This window comes from Musa acuminata, chromosome BXJ2-7, assembly GCF_036884655.1.
Source record: "Musa acuminata AAA Group cultivar baxijiao chromosome BXJ2-7, Cavendish_Baxijiao_AAA, whole genome shotgun sequence".
Taxonomy (NCBI): Eukaryota; Viridiplantae; Streptophyta; class Magnoliopsida; order Zingiberales; family Musaceae; genus Musa; species Musa acuminata.
In genome coordinates this window covers 2540088-2567404 of record NC_088344.1, presented here as the reverse complement: position 1 = coordinate 2567404, position 27317 = coordinate 2540088, and the positions used below count along the sequence as shown (strand labels likewise).

General features: G+C 36.9%; 3 protein-coding genes and 1 long non-coding RNA gene across 8 annotated transcripts; 2 read left to right on the top strand and 2 right to left on the bottom strand.

The window, feature by feature from the left end:
- The first annotated feature begins 170 nt into the window (after positions 1–170).
- On the top strand, positions 171–9444 carry LOC135616607 (uncharacterized). Its single transcript, XR_010488409.1, has 8 exons — positions 171–265; positions 362–708; positions 1624–1754; positions 4859–5778; positions 5875–5931; positions 6029–6123; positions 8789–8968; positions 9073–9444. It is a non-coding gene; the product is annotated as an uncharacterized LOC135616607 (long non-coding RNA).
- Positions 2162–5373, bottom strand: LOC135616606 (auxin-responsive protein IAA25-like). The gene is made up of 5 exons (XM_065115967.1): positions 5006–5373; positions 3571–3860; positions 2852–2969; positions 2658–2719; positions 2162–2454 (listed from the first exon to the last, which is right to left on the bottom strand). Exons 1-5 carry the CDS (start codon positions 5371–5373, stop codon positions 2450–2452), a joined length of 843 nt encoding a protein of 280 aa, XP_064972039.1. The 3' UTR covers positions 2162–2449.
- A 2724-nt stretch (positions 9445–12168) lies between the features above and the next one.
- Positions 12169–17309, top strand: LOC135616604 (uncharacterized). 5 transcript variants are annotated; one of them, XR_010488408.1, is made up of 8 exons: positions 12169–12456; positions 13152–13266; positions 14353–14514; positions 15358–15404; positions 16249–16405; positions 16637–16694; positions 16778–16889; positions 17107–17309. XR_010488408.1 is itself a non-coding variant. In XM_065115963.1 (8 exons), exons 1-8 carry the CDS (start codon positions 12241–12243, stop codon positions 17165–17167), a joined length of 924 nt encoding a protein of 307 aa, XP_064972035.1. In that variant the 5' UTR covers positions 12169–12240; the 3' UTR covers positions 17168–17309. The 5 variants fall into 5 exon arrangements, 3 of the variants coding, with proteins under 3 accessions (XP_064972035.1, XP_064972034.1, XP_064972036.1); XR_010488407.1 differs by having other exon boundaries at positions 16628–16694; XM_065115963.1 differs by having other exon boundaries at positions 16637–16690.
- A 2599-nt stretch (positions 17310–19908) lies between these two features.
- LOC103990775 (ras-related protein RABC1) lies at positions 19909–26094 on the bottom strand. Its single transcript, XM_009410036.3, has 7 exons — positions 25910–26094; positions 25686–25845; positions 25278–25346; positions 24340–24405; positions 22248–22369; positions 21940–22068; positions 19909–20276 (listed from the first exon to the last, which is right to left on the bottom strand). The coding sequence occupies exons 2-7, from the start codon at positions 25822–25824 to the stop codon at positions 20169–20171; spliced, it is 633 nt and encodes a 210-aa protein (XP_009408311.2). The 5' UTR covers positions 25825–25845; positions 25910–26094; the 3' UTR covers positions 19909–20168.
- Between the last annotated feature and the right edge of the window lie 1223 nt (positions 26095–27317).

The following is a 27317-nucleotide window of genomic DNA, read 5'->3' as shown; positions in this document are numbered from 1 at the left end:
TTTTGGTGAAGATTGTTGGAGCTTTTGATCTCCTGTGGTGATCGGTGTATGAGACTTCTTTCTTGATATAAATTAGTTCCATTTTCTGGAAAAAAAGAAGTCTGTTGTGTTTGGAAGCATTTAATTAGATCCTTTGTTGTTCAAAATTGCAACTATTGATTTATGTGCAGCAGCAATTGGTCCTTGAGGTGCCCATTTAGATTATGCTTTGTCTCGGACCTTTAAAATCCTATTTGGATTATGCAATTAAAGAGGATTCAAGCAGGTAATCATGACGTGTCCGTCCTATTTAGTACAGGTAACCATGACATGACCCGTTTAAAGTATATCTTTGCTTTACCTAACATAGTTAAAAGTTTAGGTCGCCGCCGCCAATGGCTCCTCTCCCGTACTCCGCCGCGCCCACCACGGAAACCGCCTCTCCGCCTGCGTCCGCCGCCATGCCACCAACGATGGTCGGCCGTCCGTTAGGTCGTGGTTTCGCACTTGCATGAACTCCTTCCGCTCTTTACGAATCTCTTGCGGTTCCCAAGACTGCACGCACTTAAGACGCTTGCAAGAATGCCAAACCCTGTTTCTTCTGCAATTGGTATATTCTTGGAACCAGGTTTATGTGGATTCTAGGTGCTGTTCTGATATCCAGTACGAGAGAAGAGAACCAGATACGCAGGATGATGCTGACATTCTCGATTTGCTCATGAGCGTGAGGTCCGTCACACTAGCAATTCTTCGGCTTGTCAAGAATGTTAATGAACGCATGGCCCTCGTCTTCTTTCACATTGTGAAGTTTGCAACTCCTACCTGCAAGTCAAACCTCTTCATGATTTAATAATCTCCTTCACGTTTACACAATACTACGGCTACTAATTAATGCTTCTTTTTGGTAGTAAAAACTGTCAGCAGATATTTTTTATCTTCACATTCTGATGTAAGTTTATTATATCTCCCTTAGCATCCATATTTAGTCTTTGCTATTAAATCTTGACAATACAAGATCTACATTCATTGAGAATGAGCTTTCGCTACATGCGGACATATAGTAAAGCAGATTTGTCATCTGACATCTGATTCAGTTAAAAAGACCTCTTGCTGATGTGATCATCATTTCTTTAAGTCACGATGATGTAGTGTTTCGGTTCCTTGCTTTAGCAAGTTGCAGCATTTCTTACAGCTGTAGGAATCATGGCCAAAGAGAGTTTTCTGAAGCTTTTTAAGTCTATATATTATTTAATTAGCATCATTTTATGGGTTTGTCATCTAAACTCACGGGGGGTTGCTTGTGTAAGATCAAGTTTATATGTTAGATTTCTGTCTTGCTCTTTACGATTTTATGAGTTTATCATTTTGTTCTGTATGAATAATTTTCTAATCATAAGAATATAACTTTTTCTGCAAAAATTACTGAGGGATATTGCAAATAGCTTTCCCGTTTTCTGATGGTTACCAATTACGCTGACAGACAGCCAATTATATAAGACAGTGTAAGATACAACTACATATGTTTTTATCTCACCGCAATTAAAATTTTGAATCCAATTAGATGCTATCAAGTATCATCTATAATTAAATCTTCATCATGTTAAACTCATAACAGTGTATTTTTATTTTTGTTTGTCTTGACAGGTTATTGCCTTCCTTGCAGACATAGGAAGTATGCCAAAAGAGTAACATAGATCGCTTTCAAGCTGTACCTGAAGTATAGACTCATAAAATTCCATTGCAATGAAGGTGCATCCAACCATTCATGTAAGAAGGTTGGTATTGCAAATGTTCTTCAACACAATCTTCTCAATTTTCATTTTCCTTCAGATAGCTTATTCTTTTTGTAATTCTAGGTGCTGCAGATTTCTTGATACATACCAAATGAATGGAAGTACACCTTTCAATTTCAATAGTGGTTATGATTTTGTTTCACCAAAGACATTTTGTCTAACATAGTAACATTTGATGACTAAATTGCATCAGGATAATGCATTGCTAAATAAATAGCATTGAGAAGTGGACAAGTATATAAACAAACAATATTTTGATAAAATAGCCGTTGCATAATTATAGTTTGTAGTTTGGTCTGGAAAATCATGTCTGGAAGCCAAGACAAAAGAAATATTAAAGAAGTAATACAAATTTACCATGACTTATCTCAAGTATCAAGGAAGTAAACTAGTCACAAAAATTTCCAAAATAATCATAGATTCTAAACTATAGAACACAATAAATAACTGATTGTTCTTGAGATTATTTATCACACAACCATATATGTTACACTGCCAAGATAAGCAACCTTCCAATCACCTCAAGTGGAAATCTAGTTTTAGATTGTGCGGCAACATCGCCACACTGAAATTCTGAAATATTTTCATGAAATCAACTCTTTTTCTTCATCATATCTTCAACTAAGCAAGTTGATACCTCTTCATTCTTCTGTATCCTTCATAGGTCCCGAATGTAATCAACCTGCAAAATCAATACCTACATTAACAAGCTGAAATCTGTAATTCCATATCTTTCATCTCTTTGTTAGTATAAGGTTTTGAATTTATAGAATGGACTGTTTATATCCATACTATAGTAAAGTTAATTCAAAGCATTAGCGCAAGGAACCTCATATAATTAAGAATGTTTATTAAAGAAAGCAGTATAAAAAGATTGTCACAAACCACATTTGTGTGCTCTAGGATCAAGTGTTATATATAATCTCTTCACTGAATGGATGAACAACCTGCAACAGTTCCTTAGCATCAGGAATGTCTTGTAATATGCATTCTCATATAGGGGTAAAACACCTCATATTGTTTGGAAGTAATTAATGATATCAAATAGACATTGGAAAATAAAAAATCCAAAGACATACTCCCAAGGCACATCACCAACAAGCATCCGGTCACCTTCACTGTCTTCATAAAGAAGAATATAACTTGGAGAAAGAACCTCTTCTTTTTCATCTTGCTTTGGATTGTTCAAGTAATTAGCTGATTCAGAAAGAAAGAAATGATCATGGTTAGCTTCTGTACATCTCAGACTTCTTATTAGACAAAATGATAAAAACAGGGATCAGGTACGAATTGAGCGAGTAGGGAAAAGGTCAGCATTAGGGTAATTATTTTCATGAAAAATAACAAATATGTAGTGGAAGTAACACAGAATACTTTTGGAAGAAAAGTAAAATTATTATGATTAAAGATAGAGACCTGTAGGTCTTTTTGGAGCTTAAATAATTTTACCTTCATAATATATAATGTACAACAAGAAATAATTCAACAACAATGGTATATGAAGAAAATCCATATGACTACATGAATATGTAACCTCCAAGGAGAGCTCTATAAAGATGCCATTGTCATGTATAGTTTTTACCAAAAACAAATGTCGATTATTATATTTGACTGGATTTTTATGATCATTCTCAAGATACTAATCATGTGCTTCCTATGATGATGTTTATACTATAGACCAGATGTTATACCATTGATTATAATTGAATAATTAAAACTAATAGAAAACGTGGTAATAAGAAGCAGGTAACTGCATGCAGTTGAAAATTCATATACTTCATAGTTTATAGTTATTTACCAGAGAACAAATTATGGAACATCTTCTGAAGAGCACGAGAGAGTGAGTCATAGCCATTATGGAGTTTTAGGTCAATCTTCCTGCCCACTGTGCAACCTTCCATGTTCACCTTTACAAACATTGTGGGTCTCTCTTGCAGTTCATTGTTCACTTTCTCATCTTTTGCTACCTTTATTTTCTCGGGATTTGCCTCTGAGCTCATCGTAGAATTTGATTGGTTTTGATTCCCCAAGTTCTTTCGAAATGAACAGACTGGAGGCCAGCCCACCACTTGTGGAGGATGTGTGGATCTAATAATATTTTTCCCATATCATCATGAGAAGCACAATGACCGCAGAAAGTAACATAACGAAAGAGAGTAATTGATGGATAACATCATTCACCAATTTAGAAGGGACATTGAAAAGTGAATTACCATTTAGATTTTCGATTGGGTGTTTGGCCAAGTATTTTATCAAGTTGGGTATACAAAGTATTTTGAGTTGTTTTACGTCAAGGGTAGGATAGTCAGATAACCCAGAAAAGGTGATGTTATGTGAGAGTAAAAAGATGTTAGGTATTCATTCTAAATTACTTAGAAAACGGTAAGTAGCATTGGTTGTGCAAAAAGACATATAAGTAGTTAAACCAAAATTCACTTTTCAATACTGATATATTTATTAGGAAAAAATAAGTAGCTAATCCTCTTTTTTGGATGAGCTGCTTCTTCCTCTAATGCACAGAATTCACTGCTTAAACCAACTACCAGTCTACCAGACCCAATCAAATCAAATAACCTATGTTGACAAAAAAATGCCTAAAGAAAACAGAAAGAGCAAGAGAAGGTAGGGTAAGATTTTGTACCTTTTTTTTGATATATGGCTTGCCTGGCATAGACTATTTGTTATGTTTCTTATATCAAAATATTGCCTTTTGCCTGTGCTTATGTTTATATGCACTTGTATCTCTTTGTAATTTTCATATTAGCCATTGGAATTACAAATATTAGTTCACTTCTTTAAGGGGAACTTACACAAAATTTGAGAACGTTCTAACATGTTTTCACTCTTGATCCTGAACAACTTCATGGACTGAAATAAATTTAACAATATGTTAAGAATGTTCTCTCACTCTTGGCTAAGAACAGGCCTGTACAAAGGTTGATGTCAATATTTTAGAAAAAGAACAATATGTCCGATATGTTTTTTCACATTATGGGAAAAAATCTATGGTACATTAAATGAACACAAAAGATGAAGCAGAAATATCAATTAGAATCTTGAGCTTTTATTTATATTTTTCTTTTCAGGTAGGTGAATCCTGTTTCTTGCAACTCTTACGTTCTTCTATCGAATCATACTTTATCATACGGATGCAGTTAAACTTTCTGATATATCTAGAGATTTGTGGGAAAGAATTTTAATATCTCATGGAGGGATAAGGACAGCATTTGAACCTTGAGATTGCAAAAGGACCGAGCTTTTGGTGAGCTTGCTCTAAAGCTGCTGTCTCTTGCCGAGCTGCCAGACTCCATGGGTCGACAAAACCACCTGTGGTATCAGAGAAACACCTCTTGGCTCCTCCAAGACTATGTCTATTCTTCTGGTGTTGCATGATTCCATCTTGGGTGGTGATATACCTTGGGATCGTTCCACCTGCACAACTGCCACGTTTCCCGTCACCAACTTCCTGACCATTCACTAGTGACATGCCAAGCCTCAGCTCCAAATTGTTCAGGTAGCCACTTGCAGTTTTATTAGCTCTGTCTTCATGAACTTCTCTTCTCCCATCTTTAGGAGGTGGTTCAAGTACTGTGGCCTTCATGGTCCTTCCTCTTGCTTGGGTGAGATGAGCTTTGTGGCTGTAAGGAATGATGAAAGGCAGGGTGCAAGACTGCTCTTTTTGTTGGGTGTTTGCGAGGTGAGAAAAATGAGGTGGAATGATGGTGGGAGGAGGGGTTGGATGAAAAAGGAAGGGAGCTTTGTGGGGACTCTGGTGGCTATTGAAGTGGAGTGGTGGGAGCAAGAATGTGAGAACTGTGAAGGGCAGGCAGGCTTTGCTTTGTGGGGCTGGAGAGAGCTACTTTATTTTGCTTTCTGCTTCTCTACCCATCAAATTCCTTTAGCTAAGTGGATATGTTTCCCACTTTTCTACCACACTGCCGATACATGCAGCCTCTCTATCACCTCACATAACCTGTTCAATGGGCCTTGAACAGGTACTACTTAGGTGAGTAATGAAATTCTTTATGTAAGGATCTATTTATGCTTTTCTTTTTTAGTACCCTTTCTAATAATTGTGATCTGTGATTGCATCTTTTACCAGGTTTATCATTTTGTGACTATCATGATGAGATATATGAGGATTGCTGCTCCATGCAAGGTCATTGGTACTCTAGCATGTCAAGGATTTTTTTTTTTTTTTCTAATAAACATATGGGCTTATGTTTGGGTTGATGCAATATTGTTGTTGATTGCAGGAAATGATTAGCCAAATACAACCTGGAAAATTATAAGCCAAGATTTCCCAGCTGTAAGATGGGAAACTTGGGACATGAGTCTTCAGCTTAACACAGTGAGTTAACCAGCTTCTTGTTGTTCAATAGGTATCTATATGTTTAGTAGCCAAGTGAAGAAGACCAAAGCAGATTGCCATAGGTTTGTTGTGGTATCCGTTTTTCTCATTTCACTTCATCTAATTTAGGCGGACTAAAGACAATATTTGCTGAAATTGGATTAATATATAATCCAGCTATGATCTCACTTGAATCCACAGGAATTGCGTATCTTTTAAAACAAAGAATTGTGTTATGTACTCCAAGCAAACTTTATCACAAAGGTTTGCACATGACTAAATAATATCAGCATATTTGACATGCTGCAGCTGATTCTTATCCTATTCTTCACTTTTGCCCAAGATTGGTCTGTCTGCCATTCACTAGATAGATTGCACTCTTAGTTAGATCTGCGGCTCAGTGCAAGTGTCATCAGCTACTCCATAAATAAATATTCTTGTAAAGATCAGATGTGTCATTTTAACCAATGTACTTTATATTAATCATGCATTGTGATTGAAAAATTTCCATTAAGTATCTGCATATCTTTATTCTTAACACAAGTCACAGCTCTTGTTATGGTTGTTTTAAAGCATAAGGGTTGATTTCTCTCTCATAGATTGCAAGTTTTATGTGAAGAACTGTGTTTATAGCATTAGCACCATTGATGTTTAACTGCTGGACCAATCAACAAATGATGGTGTTACACGATTAGGGTTTATATTCTGAAGGTACCATAGAAATCATTAGTCATCTGATTAACATTTTCTTGATTCTTTTTCTTCTTCCTATAAAAAATAATTAGTCATCTTATGGATCACTCAATCTATTATGTTAGAAGATTCAAGAACTAACACTTGCTCGACTTGTCAATTCAATCTTAAAAGTCAGCCAGTCTTTTCAAGGTAAACTAACTTGGTGGAATATGTTAGATACATTGATGTGAAGGGCACATTGTGGAGGCACATAAGAGTGGGTTTGGCCTAGTATGTAATAAATGTAATAATCTTATAAATATTAGAGAGAGTGCATTATAAATTTTGAAGATTAAAAAAATTATGTACATATAAACTTCATTGTCTTAGCATATTTCTAGTTTGAAGTTTACCTTATTGATATTTACATTTCAGCACCACCAATCAATTTTTAATATTAAATTTCAGTTCATGCAACAATGGACTAACATAATGCAGATATTCAAAAATTTTAATTTTTAATTCCAAAACTTATTTAAATTTATGGATGAAACCATCCTGTTATTTTTCAAGACATAAAAAAGTTAGACTGAACAATCAAGAAGGTTTAATCAAAGAAATGAAAAAACTAAAAAATGGAAAAGAGAGGCCTTTAATGGTCACATGTATTTTGGAAGCTTATTTCTTTTTTTCTCCTAGTGTTAGATTAGAACGATGGAGATAAACTAAGTAAAAAGTGAGGACTTAAGCTCAGTGATCAAGGGAGAGCTTGAATTAGAGCATAAATTGTTATTAGGTTATCTAGCATAAACTTCAAACTTATAGCATCCGAAGAGTCCTGTGATGGATACCCACAATGGCAAATCATGTTCTTTTCATGTTAGTCTGATCCTTCATTTGTGCCAACCTTTCTCGGTGGTGGTGGACCAAAATATCATGTTATCCCCTGAGATCCAATCAGTAATTAGCAAATAGTTTGACTCTATTGTTCTATTACTACAATACACTGTTTGTTATGAGAGTCATCAGTCCACACAGTGAGAATTGCTCAATTGTCATGCAGCTCAGCTGCAAATAGACATAGCTATGTTGAGTCACATCCATTTAGCACAAGGGCACTCATGAGTGTCTTTTTTGGTGGCCCTCCAAGCCCAAGGTATCATGAAGTTGCATTATGCTCAATGGCAGCTTGTCAAGTAGTGTCCTGCATGGTCCAGCTTGGAAGTGGCAATGTTCAAACAAGAAATCAATTAGCCAATTCCTCTCTCATTCTCTTGTACAAGGTTGCAAATTGGAAGAGCCTTCTTGAGTAGATGATGAAGTTGCATATCATGTGATGCTAAAGTGCAATGGTGAGTCATGATCTCTCACAGTTGAGTTGCATCCAAACCACCATCTATGCTACAACAATCATCACAGATAAAGTTTCATCTCATTTCAGTCTACTCCAGCATGATAACCTCATACCCTTTTCTTCGATTGTTTCTCCTTTTCAGCCTGTATCATGTCTTGGTGGGATCAGAACCCAATGACTAAAAAAAAACAATTCCTCATCAAAGGAATTACATGTGCACCATCTTCCTTCAAAGAAGATAAACTAAAATTGAACTGAAAGCTGAGTGATGTTTCAATCCTTTTTGAGCCTGGTTTCTTGATCAAAAGTCATCTCTATGCAAGAAACAACAACAACAACAAAGTTGACTACATGGATCTCTTATGACTGTTAAGCTCTGTATAAAGTCTTTATTTATAGCCGTTTCTATGCAAGATTCAAGTTATTTTTGCATCACCAATTAATCATTCTCATTCATCCAAGGAAGTCATGGTTTCACTTCTTCTTAGCTTAAACAAGTTCCCACTCTGTTTCCAGCAGGAGATGCTTCAAAAAATATTGACCAATATTTATTTTTCATAGAGGCATACTGAATTTTTCTGATGATAAATTTAACCCGTCTTATTTGCTCATCACCACATTTATCATAATGCTCAGATACTAGATGGGAATGGGAAGAGCATACAAGTGGAGTAGAGCCTCTTGCGAAGAAATGGTAACCTTTTTGCTCCTTGTCAAGTGGAGTAGAGCATACAAGTGGAGTAGTACCCCGAATGAACAGGAGAGAGAAGCCTTTTTGCTCCTTGTCAAGAGCAACATGGTTATCATCTTGGCATGGTAACCTTGTCTTCCTCCTGAAAGCTTCTTTAATTTTTTTTTATCTCTATCTATTCATCTTTATCTTCATGGTTGATGTTTGATTTCACATGCCAAATGAACAGGAGAGAAGGAAGTCATGTTTATCTCCCTCGGAGACAACAAGATGGCAGTGAAGATACAGCAAGCTTGTTTTGGGATAGTCGTAATCATCAAAGCAAATCCACCATGAGAAGCTTGTCCTGAGGTTGAGCTTGTTCTGTTCTTGTCACTTGAGATTCCTGGTGGAGTTCCCTACACTTCTCTTTGTGGCTGTCTCTTTCCACCAAACCAACAACAGCTCAGTTCTTGACAATCTAATTGAGTGACAAATCTTCCATGGATGAATTATTTTACCAAGTCATGAGTTGAGAATAAATGGAAATAGAAGACTGTAATATATTGAATGTGTTGTTAAATAGCTTTATGTGCAATCAAGAGGTCTGGATTTTGAGTTCTATTGTTGACCTCCAAAATCAGCATGAGGTGCAGCCCCATTTCTCATTTAGATAAAACTGAGAATTTGTATAGCATTAGAGGTCCTTAAAAGTTGTCACTTAATAGTCTTTTTGTATGTATGTATGTATGTCTTATAATTTTATGTGAGGTTCTAAAACCATTTTTTTATTGGAAATGGCACCAATGCATGATAGTAAGATGGATTCATCCAATAATTATGCACATGCAAGGCATTGAAACCACAGGAAATATGGATAAAAAACCATGGGTTGTGGCATGGATTAATATACTCCCCATTTGGAACTTAATGAGGTTTGGTCACAAAATGCATGCGATGATCGATAAAATTCCTTTTATTTTATTATCGCTTGTCCGAAAAGCTTAAACTCATAGTAAAATATACGATACAATACTTAAATTCAAATAGTTTAAGGTATTAGGAAAGAATCGACTTTCCTAAAACTAACAATAATAACATCAAACCATTGGAATCCTTCTTTAATAATGATTGTAATCTCATGCCATGTGCCCAACATTAAGGTAATTAGATTGATGATATGAATCATTTAATAATTGTATCATGTGATACGGTGGTAGTATTATGTTTAGGTTAGTTGAGTACTATTCCTCCATTCATCTTTCTTGCTTAGCAACTCATTGACAAGACAAGCAATTGTAGAGGCAATAATCTTATTGTTTGGTCCATCATTAGCCTCTCTAATCATTTGCTCTATCAATAGATAAGAAAGCTCTTTCTTATGTTAAGTACAGAAATCTACAACAACAGTCGATGCTATCTTTTAGTCCTACAATTGAATGGAAAAGAGTGTGCCTAATCTCATTGACTTCTTTGTGGTAGCAATTCCTATCTACATTGCATGCCCACCTGACTCTCTCTCTCTCTCTCTCTCTCTCTCTCTCTCTCTCTCTCTTGTTGTTTTGGTGGGTACAAAGCCATTACCTTGCATTAGACTAAATGACTCATTTTGTGCCCAACTTATGGAGCTTTATCATGCAATGTTTCGCTTAAGACATGTCAAAAGGCTTTATGAACCAAAAAGGGGTGCACTCATTTGTTTATTGGATCGTATGGATTGCATGTATATATTTTAGGTTAACATGATCAACATGGGATACTTATATCCATCAAACCAATATAGTTTATTCTTTCATTTTGAGCCTAAAAATAAAATCTAAACAAAATTTTTTGTTTGTTTTGACTTGACTTTCCCAACAAATCCATTTACCGCATGGAAAAGGCGTTCATATTGCATGCATTATTGGAGTCTGTAACAACCGTTCATTTAGACGATCAACGGCTGAGATGCTCCGATCTCGTAACACCCTGCGATGACGGTCGGTGGTAATCCTCACCATAAGACGACGACGACGTGAAACAAAGAGGGAAAGAGCGATGGAAGAGCTCAGCTTCCCCACAGTCGATGACGAGGAAGACGACAGGTATCTCCGGAGAAGCTTCTCCGAGGGCGACGTCTACGTCACGCGGAGCTCCCCCGCGCTGCTCGGCGACGGCGATTCGGTGGAGTGCGAGGAGAGGATGGACTCGCTGTGGGAGGACCTGAACGAGGAGCTCTACCGCGTCCCGATCGATGCGGAGAAGAGCACGAGGAGGTGGAGGAGGAGGTCGGCGGGCATGGACGCACTGGCCGCCGCCGAGAGAAAGCTGCTGGTGGCCAAGAAGGAGCAGCAGGGAGCGGTGGAGCTGCGCTTGCTGCCGGCGTTGGAGGTGTCGAGGGGCGCCTCCCTGCGCCGGAAGCCTGGCTTCGTGGTGATGCTGAGGATGCTGAAGAACCTGTTCCGTGTGCGGAAAACGCACTCATCCAAGAGGAGATCGCAGCAGCAGAAGTAAGAGACGAAGCTGAATCATCTGAAAGGGAATCCAAGCAACAAAAGCGAGAGATCAAGCTATGTATTAGGGTTTGTGGAGCAGAAGGGATGTAGATGGAGGTGATGCATGTCAGATCTGCATCACAAAGCTGCAAAAATAAGGCATGAAAGTTCCAAGAATTTTGTTGTGTGTATAATATATACATATATTCGACTGTAAATTTGTTGCATATATGAAACAAGTTCTGATTACAATCAACTGCTTGGGTCGATACTTCTCAATGATTTGGATTTCTTCTTCTTCTTCTTCTTCTTCTATAGATATCAGTTCAAGATTCAAAGCAATGATCTGTAGGGAACTGTTTCTTCTGAACCCTAAGAAGGTGTGCCATTCATTGCCTTTGTGATTCATGTTCTTCTTTGATTGCCATGAGTTTGGCATTGCATCAATATTTTTAGAAATAAAAGAATCAAACTAGAAAATATCATAGATGGGATTGTACTCAAAATCTTGTGATTATAATTGGGTTTTTTTTATTGCCTATCTAATGTTCAAAAGCTAATGTGTTCATCCCTATAAATTTTAATAGAAACATTTATATCTCATCTAAATAAATATACATATTTATTATGTAAAGCAATTAGACACTTTGATGTATTATATATATATATAATACAAAATGAAAATAATAATAATATTCAAATTGGATTGGAAATAGATTTGAAGGCCTCACAGATTAAGTTCCTTTTAAAAATTAAAATTAATTGCATTGTTCTTTTATAAAATGAAAATAATGTTTTTTTAAAATTAAAGATTAATTTTTTATTTATCTTCTTTTTGCTTGATAACGTTGAAACGTTGTTCCTAACGGCGTCAATTCTTGCTCGGTTCTCTTGCCGTTCTGTTCCGCCCTTCTCCCCCGCCCGGCCTCCTCTTTCGCTTTCTGATGGCAGCAGAGAAGGGTTTCGAAGACTTCGGCGATGTCTTCGGGGAAGCGACGCCGGAGTGGGATTCTGCGACCGCTACCACCGCTGTCGTGCCCCTCCTCCCCTCCCTCTTCTACGCCTACGCCCCCGACCCGTCCCGCGTCGAAGTCCTCGCCACCGACTTCCACTCCTTCACCTTCGCCCGCGTCCTCACGGTGCATGACCTCGAAGACCTCGTAAGAACCCCATCCCCCCCCTTCTCTATCTCTCAGTCTAATAACCAAAAACCTTACTTGACCTATGATTAATGATCCTGTTGTCGTCTTGCTTCGTTCTCTCGATTCTTGCCATTTGAATCTTAAGTTGCGGTTCGCAGTCTCGTGTCTTTCTATTGTGATTCGCGAATGGTGATTCATCTTCCAAGACGTATGTAGAAGACCCCTTCTATTTCTTTTTCTGTTCATCCGTATTCAGTATCAGCGGGTTAGGTGTTGCTGTTTGATCCGTCGTTTGGTTTAAGGTGTTGATGCCTTGAATGTTGATAGCACTATTGTTGACTGTGGTGAATAATTATGTTTGTTGACCACGAGAGGTGACGCCAATAAAAGGATTATGTTGCCCTTTGGTTAGTGGACTACTTTTATGTCTGCGCTGCATGTTTACCTATTCACGTCGACATTGTAAGCTATCTAAGGTGAAGATCACATTGTTCAGAAAACTGCTTTCTTGATTTTTCTGGCTCATATTATCTCACAATCTCATCGTTCAGAATATTTTGGTTTATGCAAACACTTTCTGATTTCATGCTATAATCAACAAGAAATTTTGTTTTACTTAATCGTACATTGTGATTTTGCTCTCATGAGAGATGTTCTAGTTTAGTTTTCCTTTGACAAAGGAGTTAAGCTTATATCTACATATTCCTATGCAGAGAGATGACATTGGAATTGGTGGCTCATGGTCTGAATTTGTTGACTTCCTCAAATCATCTCTGTCTTCCGGAGATGTTAAGCTTATATTGGGTGGTTTGCAAAATGTAGGCTCTGGTGAGCCTTTCAGTCCTATAAACATCTTTATGTATGTATTCTGCATCAAGCTGTATTGCTTAAATATCATTATGAATCTGGGGAAAAAAAGTTTGCCATTTAAGTGCTAAACACAAATTTTAACATGCTGAGAAAATTTTGGTGGCCATTTTAAATGTAGGTTAACTTTAACTAGTGTAACTTGCCCTCTTTATATATGTTTAGCTATAACTTTGATAAATATGTCTTCTTTCCATTTATAAGGCCTTGATAAGATTCTTAGCAAAGGAACTGTGTAAGAAAGTCCATGACATGACACCTTGAAACTTGTATATCAAGAATAGACAAACTGGAAAACAGAAACTTGCTATTCATACATTTTTAATGCAAAAAACGTTTCAATTTCTTTCAGGGTTAATTGCATCAGATTTGAACCAATAGACATTGAGAATTATCATAGTGTTTTTGAATGGTTTTTGGTTGAGCTCTCCGAGGTCACACTTCTATATGCTGAATAATTGGAATTTCTTTTACTACGGAGGAATTCATATCTTGGCACACCCTGTTGTACTTTGTTTGATTTCAGGAATCCTAAGTAGTTTCTTTTTACATGTATTGGTTGTTCAATTTGAGATAAAGGCATTTAATATGCAAATGATATGTAATTATGTATAATCTTTAACTTGTTGGCTAATGTTTTATTTGCTTATGTAATTGTCTTTCTATTTCAAGTAATCACAGTTTTCTTAATTGTCGTACATGAGTAACTCACATCATTTAAAGGCTATTTTCTAAAGTAAATGTTGGTGGTAAGAAAAATCCAAGATCTGAAATTTTGTGCATGTCCATGAATTTCTTTTACTCTACTGACCACAGTGGCCTTGCATGGTTAGTTTTATTTAATCAGTTATGCCTACCGAGTTAGATTATTGTGATGGACTGATGGTTAAACCGTTAAACTAAGAAGTCTCATTTATTTCCCTTTATGTATCAAATGACATAACAATAAGCAATTCTATGCATTGACTTGATACTTACCATACCTACTGTCTGTTCTCATAAGGATGCAATTTGATGCATGTCATAAATGAACGTCTGTTAATTCAGGGAACGTCCATGCAACCTTAATTGCTCTCAAGTCAAAGGGATTGCCTCGCATATCTCTGTCTCTCAACATAGTCTCAAATGTGCCAGCTAGTGATGCAATGGGAACACTGTCTCTAGCACTTTTCAGGGCATTTAAGAAAACACAAAGTGATGCTGTGAAAGGTTTCCATATCTTCCTCATACACTCTATCATCACTTTTTTTTAATATTTTTTGTTTCCTTGCATATTTGCTGACAAAAATCATTGATTTTGAGTTGATGAGAAAAATACTTATTGTTTATTTAAACATTTATGTACTTGCTATTTCTGAGTTAATCTTCTTAATTAGGTATTTAGTTATTCAGGTGCATGTGGTTAATTTATTTGTTTGAAGCTTATTCTTGATTTTCTATGTTTCCACATTATCTTTTTAGTCATTGAGGTTCCAATTTCTAAACTTACAAAAAAGGGAGCTCACTTACATGTTAAATCATTCTAGATTCTTCATTCTTTATTGGACCTTTTCAAGCCCGTGTATATTGAATATATTTTTCTTTAAGGTACTCCTCTACCAGTGTTTGTATATCATGACATTGAAGTGGCATTTGACAGTATCTGCTGGATTCTTCAGCTGAGAGACTTTACAAGGTTCAGCTCACGGGAATCGCTAGATGAAAATTTAAAATTTGATTCTGGAATCCATTAGTCACCCGCCAAATGATTCTTAGTATACTAAACATTTAGGCATCAAGAATATCTCATTTTCTTCATGTGCCTACGTGTGTATTCCAGGCATTCATACATATGATTTGAGTTTGACTGAATCATTCTCCATAAATTACACTATATAAATAGGTTTTTTTTTCTTATTTTGCTGACAATCATATCATTCTCCTTAAATTTCATTTTTTTTCTTATAATTTGTATCTATGCGTATGCATAGGGTATAATATGCTTATCTGCATAACATGCATTTGTTTTTTTAAATTGATGGTAATCCTCTGATACTTGATTTTCTATTTTAGAACATCAACGCTCGTCTCAATTAATGGAATCCTTATCGTCTGAAAGGGTAGGCTACCTGTTATAGTTTATTATTAGTGACTTCATTTAAGTTGTTTTATTTTTCTTTTTGACAAATACATGTATATAATTCCTTTTTATAAAGTCCTAGTCTTACAATTGCTAATTCATTTGCATTTGCTGGATATGTTTAATCTCATTTGCTGCTCATATAAAGTCCAAGAATGTTGAAATTGTCATCCAATAATTGAATGGATAAGTTCATCAAATTTTCTTTTGCTACCATGTTGTTTGTTATATTTTGCATACATATGATACACTTGTAAGAATGCATATGCTTTTACATTTTTTAGAAAGGTTGTCTAGTTATCTCTTTTCAATGTTTTGGTGTTCTTTTGATATTCTCATTTGCTAAGTTACTCTTAGCATTTGTGTGTTATCTTTGAGAGCATCAATTTTTTCTGTTCATATTTCTTTATATTTGTTTTTTTCTCAATACATGATTATCTGACATAAAAGCTTTCGGTATCAATTTATATAATGAGTCTGATGAGATACGAGTTCGAAACCTTATTTCTAGAAAATTATATACTTGCCTATGCTTTTGATCAGTTAAATCATCATGTTCCAATCCATGTGGATCCTTTCTATTGAGTTTTTAGTAAACATTAAGTCAAAAACATTGAAATCAGCTGTTACATGTAGATAGATTTTCAGATATTAACTGTGTCTGTTCATCTAAATGGTAAAAGGTTTGAATCTTGTATCTGATTTGCCTTGGTTTTCTTCCTCAGTTATTTTTCACAATGCTTACAGCTTCTCATATTAGTATATGATGGAGAATTTGAAGCAGCTGACATGACAAATCAGCATGTTATTTCTTTTGTTAACAGGAAAAGAATGATATTCTCCAAAAACAGCTTGATTCTCTTTCATTTCTAAGTAAACGGAAGGCATCTAAGCCAAATTTGGCGGTGAAGGCATCCACTGCTTCTGATGTTCTTCTCAACAACTTTGAAACATCTGATTCAGGACTGCAACAATTTTCAGGTAAGATGTCGATCTATCACCATGATTTTTATTTTTTAATGTGTGTTTAACATCTTGTTGAGAATGAGGTCCAATTACTTGCAGAGTATATTATATTGGATTGGCATGGTGTTTTGTTTAATATATCTTTGGTAGCAAGATTAATTTATACGAGGGATAAACCTTATGATGAAAATTATAGTTACCCGTAAGCCACTTTGGGTTACTGAACTTGTGATGTAGATGTCGCAGCTATAAAGGGTCCCCGAGTTACCAAAACTAGTAAGCGAGGTGCCCTGGTCTCTCGTAGGTAACTTTTTCTTGTTTTTATAATGCTTTCTACCCAGGTATATTCATGATGCATTGCCCTGTTTCTTTTTTTTTGTGGTCCAGGCCAAGAGTTAGAGGTGTTCTCTTGCAAGATACCAAGGATAATGATGACAACTAGGATGCAGGATTCCTCAAAAAGTTTCACTTGCAGACTTGTTGGTTTTCAAACTCCTGGGTAAGTCTAAAAAATAACGTACCAGTGCAAAAAGCTCGATCTTACTTTTAAATATTTAAAGAGATTATTTCTGTGACTCGATTCTTGATCTCTCATGTTACAAAAAAAAACAATCTTAAGGAACAATCCAGGGTAAGTTTATCATTAAAAAAAAAAAGGTGTCATTGCTTTCTTGAGCTAACTTAGTATCATTTAATTTCACATTTGATCTCCTCAGGCTCCCGAATCTCTGGCCCAATATATGCCCCACCCGAGCTTTGGAATTCATAAAAATGTGAGGACCTTTATCTATTGTACATGAATGTTTTCTCCGATAAGCTACAAATTCTTTGCCATGGGGTGAAGAAGACTATGTGCTACAAATCTCTAATCTCTACTCATTATTTCCATATTTGCTTTATAGTTCTGAACCTTTCTTTATTGGGGTGAAGACTATGTGCAAGGCAACCCTCTCTTTAGTTTTCTTTTTCTCATGCTCTTTTGGAATCTTGATTTTGATTTTGCCTTTGAAACTGATGTCGTGAAAGGTAAACCTATTTATAAAAGACCGAGATTTTGAGGCACTCTACCGTAAAACTGAAAACATAAAAATGAAAAAAAAAGGATAAATGTTGGAAGTGGGGCAAAGGTGATTATTATTATTATTTTTTTGATAAATTTTTTAACTTGGGTAAAACATTGTGAAATGCTCAAGCCACACGAAGGAAGTTGATATAGCAGATAAAACATAAAGTAGATGTACAAAGTTTTTCTTAAAAAGAGGTCAAAGATACGAGAGGTTAAAGATACAAATTCTTGTAGAGACAAAAATGAGATCATATCATTCCATGAGTCCCTCGTTCTAATGGAGCAGACTCATTTTGCACGATGCTAAAGTCGAAAGAAGCTGCTTAAAGTTACATGCACCTTGTGTTGGCAATGAGAAGATGAATTGCAGTAGCTAACTCAATGCAAGGAGTGTAAACACTTTGAGTACTTCATAAGTGTGAGCAAAGGCTAGCAATTTACTTGATGCATAAAATACAACTCTCGAGGAGGTAAGCGAAGTAAAGGAAACTTTGCTTTCTCAACTTTTAGGAGAAAGGGTAAAACCAAGTACTCCAGTGCTCTTATTTATCCAGCAGAAGAGCTCTGCAAATGCTCAAAGACCATTCGAAGAAATTTAATGAAAAATAATAATTATCAAATCCTCACCAATGGTGATCGATTCTATTGAGGGTAGACTATTCGCTTCATTTTTCAATAGAATGTCATATGAAAGTGGAAGTGATGCGAAACTACTTGGAGACGACAACTAAGTAGAATATGAATTGATGATCAAATTTTATAGGGGAAAGACTAAACGAACTTTAAAGAATGTGAGGAGATGCTCATTAAAACTCCAATAGACATCAACCTAATTCAAGCAACGTGAGATGTTTAAGTAATGATGCACAACAGGGAAGGTTTTTTTCTTTATCTGAGGGATCCATAAGAACCAGCAAAAATCAACACAACTCAATCGACCCCGCACTAGAGTCAAAGTCATTGGTGAGTTGAAGCGGCATTGGCGGATCAAAGCTCGATTACTCAACAACAACGACGAAGAGCAACTAGAAGCTAAGAGACACGTTGCAACTAGAGCAGAAGATTAAAAATTCAGGAAAGACGAGGAGATGCGGCATCCATAAAGGCTATAATGAGGACGTCGAAGGAATAAGTGAGTGAGAATGTCACAGGTAAAGCTGTAAACAGGGTGTTCGATGTAATGCTTGTATATGCTTATATCTTTCAGTTTTGTTTATGTTTTGCACAACATGTAAAGGACTTGCAGTAGGCTTGGTAGCACCATTCTGGTTGACTTTTGTGGTTGTTTCGGTCTTGTAAATATAGGTTGTGTAATTATCGCGTAGAGGTAAAATTATCCAGAAATATGTCGTTCAAACAACCATTTTGGGGGCTTTCTAGCTTCGTAGAGTGGTTTGGGGTGTCAGCCAACATAATACCCTGGAGCTACCTATGTGGCACATGATTGGATGGGTCTTTGGGGCAATGTCTATGATTGGTTTACTGTCTTATTTCATAGCAATGTCACATGAGCACTTGTGAGAACTTTTAGTCACGACGGAACACCTTGGATCCTTTGTCGCGTGATCGCTCAAAGCTTGCGAAGTCTATGTTTGTAATTTATATTCTCTATCAAGTGTTTCCTGAAATGACTGTTTGTAGGATCTCGAATTAAATACTTCCTTTGACCTGTCTCTCTTTTGCCGGTTTTAAAGGATCATAAAAGGATTTGAGGATGTTAACTCTTTACGGGCTGACATGTAAGGGTGTCGCATAACTTAGGTAAAACCAATTAAGTCCATGATAATAGATATTACAATTTCACTAGTCGGTTTGTTGGGGGATTCCGGTAGTGACACGATCGAGAAGGCGATGGTGATGCTGGGAAGCGTAGCAACCATCTAGGAGGGTCATGAGGCTCGTGGAGGTCAATAGCATCCCAACATTAGTCGTGGCGATCTAGGTCGGGCTGACATGGGAGAGGGAGTTCACTATGCATGCCCTGCTCTGCTCTTACTCTGCCCCGATGGCCCCTCAAAACCGCAGTGCCTCGATCATGATGAACGAGGACGAGGCTATAGCTAACATCCTTGAGCATGATGGCAACAATGAATGAGAGCAATACCGACGACAACGGTAATAGCAAAGATGGATGATGGTGCAATGGCAACGATGGAGGTAGAAGATCATCTATTTTTTTAGATTATAAGAAATGTTTTACAAAAATAAAGTAAAAAAAAGAATTATTTTATGAAAAAATAATTTTAAAAAAATATTTGCCTACCTTTCCCCCTCTCCGAGTATCAAAATTCATCACCCATATGCAAGATTCTCATTGATCAGTCTCCCACTCAAAAACTCGTAGGAAGAGAATGTTTGGGGATTGACCCATTTGGCTTCTCTATGACGAACTCGAGAGTTACCTCAGCACTAATGGAATATTTTGCTATGCATCCGTGGCCTGCCAAAGATATAACCAAAGTTGGCTGCCCAACAACTTCACAGAAAACTAAAATGGTAATATGTGTGAAATGGAACAGATTGCAGGACTCTGACGAGATCCCATGAAAATACACAAAGAGTAACTACAGCCACAAATAAAAGGTGAAATATGCATATTATGATGGGGATTAAATGAGCTCGATTTCAATCTCTAGTGTTCGTGCAGGAGAGAGGTATCACCACCAACCACCGTGTGCAACCAATCCATCATGAGGAGTCCGGCAATAGTTGTCAACAGCAGCTGCTGGCAGAAGCATCAGCTTGCGCTGGTTTTTGCGTAAAAATGTTCTTTTTAACACCTGCTGAACCCTCAGTACACAGACTTGGTGTGTCCAATATCTACATTATTGATGCCAAATCGTTAGCCAATAGCTTACCAAAGGAAACAAGCAGATCAATCAGAGTAAATAAAGAGAATAGCCCGTTCAAAGAAGAGACTTTTTTTTTTAGTTCATCAAATGCAGCACCAGCAAATGTCAAGAGAAAAATCACTAACACAGCAAAACCAAAGAACAAAGTGCAGTTTCCAGGTGTGGCACCGCCAGTGTTCATTGGTTGCCGGCGGTACCATCGCCCAGTCTGGGCGGTACTACACTTGTGAAGAGACAGTTGAGTGCTAGAGCGTGAGGTGACGCCCCGATACTACTAGTACATTACAGATGATAATGGATTAACAGCATATGGAATTACTACCAATAACTTCACTTCAGCTTTTTGGGAATGCTGGACAAAGTTAAATGATAATGGATTAATTACTACTAATTACTACCATGTCACAAATGATAATGGATTAGTAGGGAGATATGCTCTATTCAAGTTAAATGGACAAGTCCACACGAAGGCTGTGGACAAAGTTGAATGCCGATGGCTCTTTTGAGGCTGGGATGGAACTAGGAGGGGCAGGCTTCGTGCTTCAATCTGGTGATGCTGCTATTCAGGTTGCTGTATGCAAATTCCTATAAGGTGGTAGCTGCTGGGCCAGTGACCTCTTTATGGCCATAAAGGAAGGTGTCATTCACTTGGGTGTAACAAAACTCTTGATCGAGACTAATGTTGAGTGGATTGTAAATGTTTTGAGGGAGGAGGAACCTCCTAATTGGTTTTTGATTAATCCCATTAGGGATCTTTTTGCTGCCCTCTGATTTTTTGCAGGTCATACCTCTAGAGAGGGGAATAGGTGTGCCCATTGGTTGGCTAGTCATGTCAAGAAGTCCAAGGCTGACCATGTTTGGACTGCAGAGTGGCATCCAGAACTAAGGCTCATTTTGTGCTTAGATGAGCAAGGTGTAGTTTGTAATAGGCTTTTGAAGTAATCTATATATTTCTCTATTTGGAGAAAAAAAAAACTTTTCAGGAATGCGACTAAGGAATGTTCTATTGATATTATTGGGCTATTAAGTCTATTGGGTTGGATCATGTCAAACAATATCATAACCTAGATAGAACAATGGAGGTACAGATTTAAAGGGTTAACATGAGTGGTGCAAGAGCATATTATGCAAAAGTTGTCACTATAGCACTATGCTTCAAATAAGTAGCCTGCTAGAGGATGATTCTAGATTGGGTGCTGTATGTAAGGCATTAAAATGGACATCAAACATTTAAACAAAGAATAGTCCCACTGATGGGTCATGGCCTCAAACAGACAGGGAACTGTAGATAAGGGTCTCTCAAGGGGGAGTCTAAATTGCAACTTAGGCTTTTGTTATTAGAGCTTAAGCATTTTATCTGCATTGTCAAGGCCGATGTCTTTATAGCTATTGGCTGATAAGTCTATCTGGTTGGATCATGATAAGTTCAATGTAAGTAGGACTTGGTTTATGTAAATTTTATATAAATAATATGAGAAATAAATACCATAAGTGATATAGTTTAAAAATGAAACCACTTGCATTAAAGTTATAGAAGTTTCATTATATTAGAAGTTGCCAAGTAATACTACTCTATGAGCAAAAATCTGATAGAATTTGCAAAAACACACCATAACTTGAACATAACAAACCTTTAAGACGAGCTCCTCGAAGCATTTCTCCACATTGACCCGTGTTTTTGCACTGCATTCTAAAAACAAGCATCCATATTCCCTAGCAAAGTCAATACCCTCTTTCTTGGTTACAGCTCTCTCGCTTTCCTGCAACCAAGCAAAGATTCCTAACTCATCAAAGATATGTATAACAAGTCAAAGAACAGTGCAACAGATTAACAGGTAATGACAGCAGTATGGAAATGGCCAAAAAGGGAAGGGATCAGTGGTGATGGCCGGCAACAAAAACAATCATCAACTATGAAGTGATGCACAGTGCAAATTACCTTGTCAACCTTGTTCCCTACTAGCATCTTAATGCAATCCTGATTGGTTGAATAAAGATCAATTTCCCTCGCCCATACATCAGAAAGATTGGTGAATGTCTCCCTTCGTGTCACATCATAAACTAAAAATTGTTAAAAAGAAAACAAAGATCAGCAAAATGTCAACCCTGCAATTATTTTTACTAAAGCAAATATATACTATTGGAACAAGGATCATACACTCAAAAAAACTTGATGATCAATGTTAGAACAGAAAGAAAATAATTTACCAGCATGGAACATGTTATCAGGATCATCTGGTGATATGGTGAGGCATCTAATTGAAGAAAATACCCTACCAGTATAGACCATATTATTGGGATCTTCAGGGCATATGGTGAGCCATCTAATTTAATGATTTAAACATGCAAATCGTAAGATAGTGCATAATTTACCAGGGAAACCCTAGACTTGATAAATGACTAAAAATGCCCCTGTTGTGATCTGTTTGACAAATAGCATCTGAAAGTGATCTTCCATTTCTGACCCTACTTTATCGTTGTAAATGGATGTAAATTTTCACCTCAAAGACGATAGCTCACTAAGGGGCTATCCCACCTTGCATTATTAGGAGAAGCAGATTAGAAGTGAAGCTTCACCCTATGTTAGACTTACAATGTGTCATCCTTAGACAGATAAGTTGTTTCCTCCTAAGCAAAGGGTACACTGGTTCATCCCTTCTCCATATTGAGTTCTATTCTTGTGCTCTTGGCACTATTTCCTTTTAGCTTGACAGAGGTGGGCACCCAAAAGAGATGAAGAGAACAAACGGCAATAATGACATTGCTCACTCTGTCATGCTAAAAGGGAATAATGCCAAGAGAATAATTTTCATGTCAAGCTAAAAGGGAATAATGACAGAACATGTTATGCATAAACAAAACATTTCAATAATTTATATATATTTTCAAGGTAAAACTCTTGCATACATCATCCAAGACAGTTATTGTCACCACTATTTTCCTTTTATTGGCATTAGTTCCTAATATGTGTAGAAACTGAAGAGAACAAAAGCGTGAGATATCACCATAACAATTAAAGAGAAAGAGGTAACAGGAAGGACATTTTAAGGAAGGGAGCAAAGTGAGAGGGGAGGAAGCTGACCAAGGAAACGCCAATAATTCTTCCCCATCATTGTGTTGCAATAGGTTAGTTTGTTGTGTGGTGAGGAGAGAGAGAGGTGGGTGGCTAGGAGTCCAAGAGGGAATAGGGGCGAAGAGACTCTCATTCACAAGGTACTAAACTGTGACTATTCACATGTTATTAACTCTTGGTCCACCCCTGTTTATACTTGGTTAATAGAAACATATACAAAAGAACTTTTGTATATGTTTCTATTAAAGGGGAAAGTTCTCATGTACCAGTGTGAAATGACATAATAACTCATGTTCCTCTAGAAAATGCAAATATCTGAGAAACCCTCACAAACTTTGCAAATCCCTCCTTATCAGCCTCGTTAGATCTCATTAAGATCCAATTGCCTTAGCTCGGTTAAGGATGTAATAAGACTGCCGTTAGTAACCCTAATCCGTTGGTGAATCCAAGTGGGATCTAGGAGGGTCTAACATCAAGGGCACAGAAAGGATTTTGTTAAAATTTGCAAGTATAAATAAGAAATTTGCAAATTTAGATATAGGATATCATGGCTGTTTTCAGAAGTACACCAAAAGTTCTCCTTTTGAATCATTAATTATAAAAACTTGTACTCTTATTTTCAAATTTTCACTCATTTCAAATTTCTACTGTATTTGTTTATTTATAAATTATGTTTTGGATGATCTTGAACCGGCTGATCTAAATAGATGATCTCAGCACCAAATTCTACACCCTAACTGGACCCAAATCCATTTCTCATGCATTTGACCTAATTGATAGAATACACTATAGAACATAAACTCAATAATTCTAACAAGAACAACATAGAAACACAAGTTTTCTTTTTTAAAAGAACTTGTTAAATGACTGATAACATAAAACAACTTTCCCCTAACAAATATGAAATAAATGAATACTAGATCACAACATTATAATATTACAAAAAAAAGTTCCATACCCATGATGATGCCCTGTGCTCCTCTATAATATGAGCTTGTTAAAGTTCTAAACCTCTCCTGCCCAGCTGCAACAGAGGTAGATATTGCATTACCATTCATCTATGTTAATAGCATAGCACTTAACTGAAGTAAAAAAAATGGTATTGCAGGTTATTAGAAACATGCAGATGCTAGTTGCAAAGTAGAACTAGACCAAGGAAGACAGGTTGAATTAAATAACCAAAGAAGTTACAAGAGAAAAGTCACCCAGGAGAAAGAAAAGGAGGAACGACACTTATAGGACTTAAGTATTGCTTTGACTAGATCGTCATAGTGTGCCTCATCTAAGGTTTTCAATTTTCATCCCTTATTACCTTCTCGTTACTTGTAATCTGCTCTTTACCTCACATAATGTAAAACTTAACCATACTATCTCGTTGACAATAGAGTGAGGAGTGAATAGAATAACTTACATAATTGTGCTACTATTTAGTTTAAACATAATTTTGAAATCACAACTTCATAGTTGCAAATCTGCATGATGAATACCAACAGAATATCTAGAAATGCAGTTCAAATTTCTTCAATGTTCATAAGAGTGGTTGCGTATCCCTTTATGACTTTCATCCTCCATAGTTATTGTACCCGTTCATTGATATTTTCAAACCGCAAAGAAAACAACAATAGCATTATATTAAGCAGCAAACAAATTAAGCCTAGTGCATGAGGCTTGTATTGGCTCGGGTCTACAGAGGGTCAACAAGTGTGGTCGTATACCTATGAGCAGAGAGGCTAACTTATGCAACCATGGACATCCAAGTCACAGACAAGCAATTTGCCCATCTTATTCAAGAAGCAAAAGAATAATTTATGTAGACCCCCAAAGTACAAATAAATAAGGCAAAACCAGGAAGTTGGAATTACGTCGTAAGAAACCAACAATGGGGAAAAAAATCACCTGTGTCCCAGATTGCAAGCTTTAGCTTTTTTCCGCCTAATGTAACCATCTTTACCTTGAAGTCCACACCTGAACATTGTAATTGAAACATCTAATCAAATTAGAGATGGAACAGAGAAAATTACCAAGGTAACAAATAGACTGGAAGTATTTGCTGAAAAGCCTTGACAAAGTATTACTGATCAATTCCTAACATTATGAGAACGAAAAGAGGAAACCTAGACACCAACATCCACAGGCAATCTACCATCACTTAAATCAACTTAGTATCTTATACAGTGATTACACTAAAAAGATTACTGCCTTCAAGATGCATACAAAAAAGTTCCAATTACAACCAACTAATGAGAAAAATAAATTATCCTGCATCGAGCGATGGAGCAGCGCAACGAACGAGAAGAATCGCACCTATAGTAGGAGAAAGATCCTCGAAAGAATCCAAAGTAAATCTCAGCAAGAGGCTGCTCTTCCCAACGCCGGAATCCCCGATCATCAACAGCTTGAACAAGTAATCGAACTCCGGCTGGCTTGACAAAGACGAATCCATCGGATCGCGCCCTCAGAAACCCTACAAAACGGAGAACAGATCAGGGGAACCGAAACGACAAGCCAAGATCGAAAAGACCACCAACCTCAGCGACGGCGCCTCCCTGGAGCACGGAATCGTGCGGGACGGGGTAGAGACTGTAGCTGGAGATCGATAGGGAAGCAATCGGTGCAAAAGGGACCGACAGGGATGGATTAGCAGACGGGAGGAAGAAAGGAATCGCGGGCCGGTAAGGAAAGCTGGAAAGTTCACAGTATTACTACGCAGAGAAGGAGCGAGGCGGTTGTGAATGTACCCCTCATAGATGACATATTTACTGTGTAAGGAGACGTACATGTATACGTATACATATACGAGTACAGTTAATAAAGCACTTTAATGTTATGAAATGGCTCTATATTAGTGTACGTATGAGCTAATCTATATGTGCTATTGGAAGAAGGAAGACCACGTAATTTAATTTAAGATGAGGGGTATTAAAGTCTCTCTAGTGGCGGTCAACGAGTCCAGTGAGATCAATTCTGACCACATGGTGTTGTATCAAATGTTTTGGGTTCATCTCAGGATTGTAGGATCCAATAATGTGGATCCGATAGGTCAACCACCAAATCTAATGCTCATGTTGGATTAATTTGGATTTTCTAATCAGACATGTTTTTGGTTAATCAAGATCTATAGGGACAAGTAATTGTACTTACTTAATAAATCCAGCCTAAATTTCAATTTCAATTCCTTATCTTCATAATTAAATTGAATTGCGAATTATCAAATCGATAAAAAAAAATATTAATAAAAAAATAATTATCAGTATTGAGATTTGAATTTCTAAGACATATATGATCCATTCAAATAGTAGTTGATATTTGTCATGATAAAGTTCCTACGAGAAGGATGTAAACAATGGTGATTATGATATGGTTTGGAGGAAATCAATGGAGATTTTGGAATCTTGTCCATGGATTTTTTTTGTCATGAAGGAAGCTAATCTGCAAAGCTGCAATGGAAAGATGAGGTAGAAGTTTCGAGCAAAGAACAGTCTCAGCAAAGTCACAAGAACTGTAGCAAAGCCTCTCTTCACAGACTCCTTTGAATCAGTAAAAGATGAGCAATGTTGGAGTTAGAAAAAATTAAGACAGTCATGGCAGATGAAACAGAAACCATATGAAGGTGTGCTGATTCTGGTGGTACATCATTCTAGAGTAGGGAGTTACTGAAAGCACTGCTAAATCTGACAATGTGGTGACTGACCATAACAAAAGGATTTCTGATGCCATCACAGCTAAAGGTAAGGAAAATGTTGAAGATATTGCATATAATGGCAGTGATAAACAGAGAAGTCAGATAAAATTACTATTAGTTTGGAGTTGAAAAGTGGTGAAGAGGCACTCTTGACCACTGACAGAGGGGTAGTTGACAATACTACAGTTCAGCTGCACAAGTATGACTCTGGGAGGAAAGAACTCATTACTGCTAGTGCATCAGCATCATCAAGT

What these genes read in the sequence shown, in the direction of transcription:
- LOC135616606 (XM_065115967.1), bottom strand. Translation starts at nt 5,373, where the DNA reads ATGAAGGCCACAGTACTTGAACCACCTCCTAAAGATGGGAGAAGAGAA. An exon ending in GGTCCTTTTGCAATCTCAAG is followed by an intron (nt 3,861 to 5,005) that starts GTTCAAATGCTG and finishes AAATATTATTAG; the next exon opens with ATCCACACATCCTCCACAAG. An exon ending in GTTCCATAATTTGTTCTCTG is followed by an intron (nt 2,970 to 3,570) that starts GTAAATAACTAT and finishes TTTCTGAATCAG; the next exon opens with CTAATTACTTGAACAATCCA.
- LOC135616604 (XM_065115962.1), top strand. Translation starts at nt 12,241, where the DNA reads ATGGCAGCAGAGAAGGGTTTCGAAGACTTCGGCGATGTCTTCGGGGAA. An exon ending in TGCATGACCTCGAAGACCTC is followed by an intron (nt 12,457 to 13,151) that starts GTAAGAACCCCA and finishes ATTCCTATGCAG; the next exon opens with AGAGATGACATTGGAATTGG. An exon ending in GCGAGGTGCCCTGGTCTCTC is followed by an intron (nt 16,691 to 16,777) that starts GTAGGTAACTTT and finishes TTTGTGGTCCAG; the next exon opens with GCCAAGAGTTAGAGGTGTTC.
- LOC103990775 (XM_009410036.3), bottom strand. Translation starts at nt 25,824, where the DNA reads ATGGATTCGTCTTTGTCAAGCCAGCCGGAGTTCGATTACTTGTTCAAG. An exon ending in GGATCTTTCTCCTACTATAG is followed by an intron (nt 25,347 to 25,685) that starts GTGCGATTCTTC and finishes TACAATGTTCAG; the next exon opens with GTGTGGACTTCAAGGTAAAG. An exon ending in GCTTGCAATCTGGGACACAG is followed by an intron (nt 24,406 to 25,277) that starts GTGATTTTTTTC and finishes CCTCTGTTGCAG; the next exon opens with CTGGGCAGGAGAGGTTTAGA.